Genomic DNA, 4176 nt, shown 5'->3' with positions numbered 1-4176 from the left:
TAGGGGAAGGTCACGAGGTCACAAACTTTCCTTGGGGGAAGGTCAGGAGGTCACAAATGTCCTATGGGGGAGGGGGGATTTAAAGGGGGCGGGCTTTGATAACGTTTAATCCATCAAACTCGGATTAAAATTTGACAGAAGGTGGTATATATAGTCTCTCTGACGTGCTTCAATTTTCCGCCGCAACACTCAAACTTCCCCATTCACTCRTTATAGTTGCGTTATTGTTCCACATWGYTTAGGATTTGTTGCTGCGCATTTGCGCAGTGKGAAKGAAAGAGGAGACCAGCTGCACAGGCAGGCTGCGAAATGAGATGCAGGTGAKCGATATCGGCAACAAGAGCCAATAATCACCGATCATGCACTTTTTTACGAAAATCGTCCGATTATGATCGGTGACCGATCGATCGGCACACCTCTACAAGGTATAATAAAGTATATTAATTCAGTAAAGTGCTGTATTATTACAAAGAAGGTTTTTATTTATTTTCTTTATACGTGCACACATTGCCTGTTTTGGGTTAAAATACAAGATTTCTTTTTCTTGAAGTGACCTTTTCATTCATAACTTTTATGTCAACATGTGACATGTTCATTTTAAACTGCAAATTAATGAAATAAAGAAACTGAAAAAAAGGAAATGAAGGTGCATGAGGGCTGTTGTGGGTTTGTCCATCACACAGACCTTCTAAGTAACATGCTAATCCTAAATCATTTTGGATCAAGTGACTATATAATGCTGTTAAATAAACTCGTTTTTGGCTCTWGCTAATTCACTTATTATTTGAACAATTTTCTTAAATAATGACATTACCATAACATTTTTATACTCTGAAATGTACCAAGAACATGACAAAGTCAGAAGCTTAACATTGAACTGATCCCTGATTTGCCTTGCAGGTGACATAGGAAATTATTACTACGGACAAGGTCATCCCATGAAGCCGCACCGCATCCGGATGACCCACAACCTTCTTCTGAACTACGGRCTGTACAGAAAGATGGAGGTCTATGTACGTTGTCTGTGTACGACTCAACAGTTCTCTCTCTCATTGCTTAATTGAAAAGTCTGTCACCTCTTTCCCTGTCTGAGTTTTCATTGAGTGTGCGTGCGTGCGTGTGTGTGTGTTTGGCCCTCAGCGACCACATAAAGCCACTGCAGATGAGATGACCAAGTACCACAGTGACGACTACATCAAGTTCCTCAGATCCATCCGGCCGGACAACATGTCTGAGTTCAGCAAGCAGATGCAGCGATGTGAGAGCTCACTGTCTCTGGAGCATTTTTAGAATGCGGGTGAAAGTTTGGGTACCTTATTTATCTTGCGTATAGTTGATTAGTTTTTTATTGTTTCCTTCCAGTCAACGTTGGGGAGGACTGCCCTGTGTTTGATGGCTTGTTTGAGTTCTGCCAGCTGTCTGCAGGGGGCTCTGCTGGTGAGTCCCAATTATAATGGGCTGCATGCATAGAGAGGTTATGGATTTTGTCATTAAAACACATTAATTTCTTCAATCTATGGGTAACTCTGCTGGTAATTKGAACCCTTTATTCAAGATGGGCATATTTCTGCTAATTCTCAGATTGAGAYGTGATATTTAAAGCTTGCTCATGTTACATCTCTGTGTAAATGGAGAGACAATGTACTTGGATGGGAATTCAGTCCGAGTCGTTATCCAGTTGGAACTAAAACATGAGTAGTTTGAWMACCAGGTGACCCAGCCTGGTGAAATCTGTCCCTTGTTCTACACTTTGCTTCGTCCAGAGGATCTGGACCCTCGGCTGTTGAGAAATGATTGCTTCCTGAGGGCATGGAGTCTGTTGAAGTTTGAAATCTTATCTAATCACTAACATTTGGCCATGACATATTTAACTTGCCAGCTCAATCGTGAAGAAAGCTATAGCAGATGGTTGTTAATTAGTCCTAATCCTAAYCCMATAGGGAGTAGAGCCATCATTTCCTRTCCAGCAATAAAATGTCTTATAYATTCTTTTCTTGCTCTGACTTTAATTGCTCTGTATTTTGAAACGTATCCAACATGGTCTGAACAGCTTCGTTCACTTCCTCCACTGCCTATGCCAAACTACAAACATAAGCAGACTACAATCATAAAACAGCACAGAAAATCAAATTCATCTTTCACAWCTCCTTCATTGAGTCGGTTGAAACTCAAATCAAACTCGATGGGAGAAATCAAGTTTTTCCCATCGAAGGGAGATGAGAAATGTAAGRAGGTAAACGCCAGGCTACCATTTACCTAGTTGTCTTGGAAATTATTATTGGTGTTGATACAAAATAATACATTAAATATTAACTAATGCATGTTGTTGGTCATGAATTATTATGAAGTATAGATGAGTCGACATGGAGTGGTGTGCTGGTGCAGCGATGATAAAAGTGCAACACTTTTCCTGCTGACTGACGAGCGTCTCCTGCTTTCAGAAATTGGGATGAAAAGATTAAACTTCAGGTCTATGTTTTAGATTTTTTTCAGTGGTGTTTAAAACCTTTAGGATTTTTATCTATTAAATGTATTGACAGGAGTGGAAACAAGCATCTAAAAATATTAAAAAATTTTAAAATGCTGACAGCCAAAGCAATTCAAAAGCCAATCGGTAGACTGATTGTATCGGCAAAAAGGATGCTTCACTATTTCAGATACAAATAGTTCTTGTTAGATTTGACCTGCATACCAGTTGACACAAGCTTCTATGTAGAAGAAGTTGCGTCGTGGAAATAGATCAGCAAGAGACATTTGTACCTCAGATCTTTCTCTTTAATGAAGCACCTTGTGTTCTGCGTAGCTGGCTCGGTGAAGCTGAACCGTCAGCAGACGGACATTGCAGTGAACTGGGCCGGAGGACTGCACCACGCCAAGAAGTCTGAAGCTTCAGGCTTCTGCTACGTCAATGACATCGTGTTGGCCATCTTGGAGCTGCTCAAGTAAGATTATCAACCAGTATTTTTAGTAAGGAAACAAACCTCCAGTTGTGCTTAACCAGACCTGGTGAAGTCTTTTTGTTTCCCCCAGGTACCACCAGAGGGTGCTCTATATTGATATTGACATCCATCATGGCGATGGAGTAGAGGAAGCATTCTACACTACAGACAGAGTCATGACCGTGTCCTTTCATAAATACGGAGAGTACTTCCCTGGAACCGGAGACCTCAGGGTGAGGAGAGAACAGAAAACATCCGGCCTCAGGATAGAGGCCGGAAAACACCGGCTCCAGCTGGGAGCTGGTTAATGTAGGAAAGGATGTTTAGAGGAAAATCATGATGGAGGCATACTGTTTCTGATAATTACAAGCTGATCAGGTTTGTGTTGCGTTTCAGGACATCGGAGCTGGAAAAGGCAAATATTACGCTGTCAACTTCCCACTGAGGGACGGCATCGACGACGAGTCCTACGAGAAAATCTTCAAACCTGTTCGTAGAAACCTGGACATTTTTCTACCTTCCACTTCTATTAGTTATGTCTTCAAAACTTTGTCTGACGTTTGTCTAAGAAATTGCTAATGACCAGCACTCTAACTGGGTGAGATAATCTCTGGGCTCTGAGTGCAGGTGGCCATTTTGATGTGGAAAAACTAAAGGGTTAACAAGCGACACATTGGCTTCATTTCCATTAAAAATGTGTGCAAACATTTTAAAAATATTTCTTGTTGGGAAAACACAATTCCACAATTGCAGTGTTTCCATTAAATAAGGAATGCAATTAAAATCACGTGAATAAGTTTGTTAATTAAAAAACACACTGCGCCATCCTCCTCCTCCTACCTACTGTTGTCCTCTTCTTTGTGGTTTGCAGCAGTGGCAACATGTTGTAGTTGATCATGTGACTTGTGTGACACAAAAAAAGTGTTTTCATTGCAATTTTAAGAAATAAACCAATTTCTGTATAGCCCAAAAAAATCCACCTTATCTCAGCGCCAAAACGTTAGAAAATTGTGTGTCTCCATCAAGCTAATTCATTTTCAGAACGTCAAATTGCTCAATTACACTGTCAATGGAAACACAACCACTGATAGTGAGCACACAGTTAGCACCTTAACACGACCAATATCAAAAGCTGATATAATGGTGGTCAGAACAGTTTGTCACTTTCCTGAAATGTATCACAAATCTCTATAGTGTTTTACTATCTAAGAGGTTATTAACTTAAATGACTGCTAGT

At 40.5% G+C, this 4176-nt stretch overlaps 1 protein-coding gene across 1 annotated transcript in view; it reads left to right on the top strand.

The window, feature by feature from the left end:
• The first annotated feature begins 877 nt into the window (after positions 1–877).
• The window catches only part of LOC103458004 (histone deacetylase 2), an 8827-nt gene continuing 5528 nt past the window's right edge, over positions 878–4176 (top strand). The window contains exons 1-6 of the mRNA XM_008398523.2: positions 878–1013; positions 1141–1258; positions 1363–1437; positions 2804–2942; positions 3031–3172; positions 3336–3428. Of these exons, the coding sequence (XP_008396745.1) occupies positions 939–1013; positions 1141–1258; positions 1363–1437; positions 2804–2942; positions 3031–3172; positions 3336–3428 (642 nt within the window). The 5' untranslated portion in view covers positions 878–938. The remainder of the gene's footprint in view (positions 1014–1140; positions 1259–1362; positions 1438–2803; positions 2943–3030; positions 3173–3335; positions 3429–4176) is intronic.

Source organism: Poecilia reticulata, linkage group LG21 (assembly GCF_000633615.1).
Source record: "Poecilia reticulata strain Guanapo linkage group LG21, Guppy_female_1.0+MT, whole genome shotgun sequence".
Taxonomy (NCBI): domain Eukaryota; kingdom Metazoa; phylum Chordata; class Actinopteri; order Cyprinodontiformes; family Poeciliidae; genus Poecilia; species Poecilia reticulata.
This window is presented reverse-complemented; position numbering and strand designations above follow the sequence as displayed.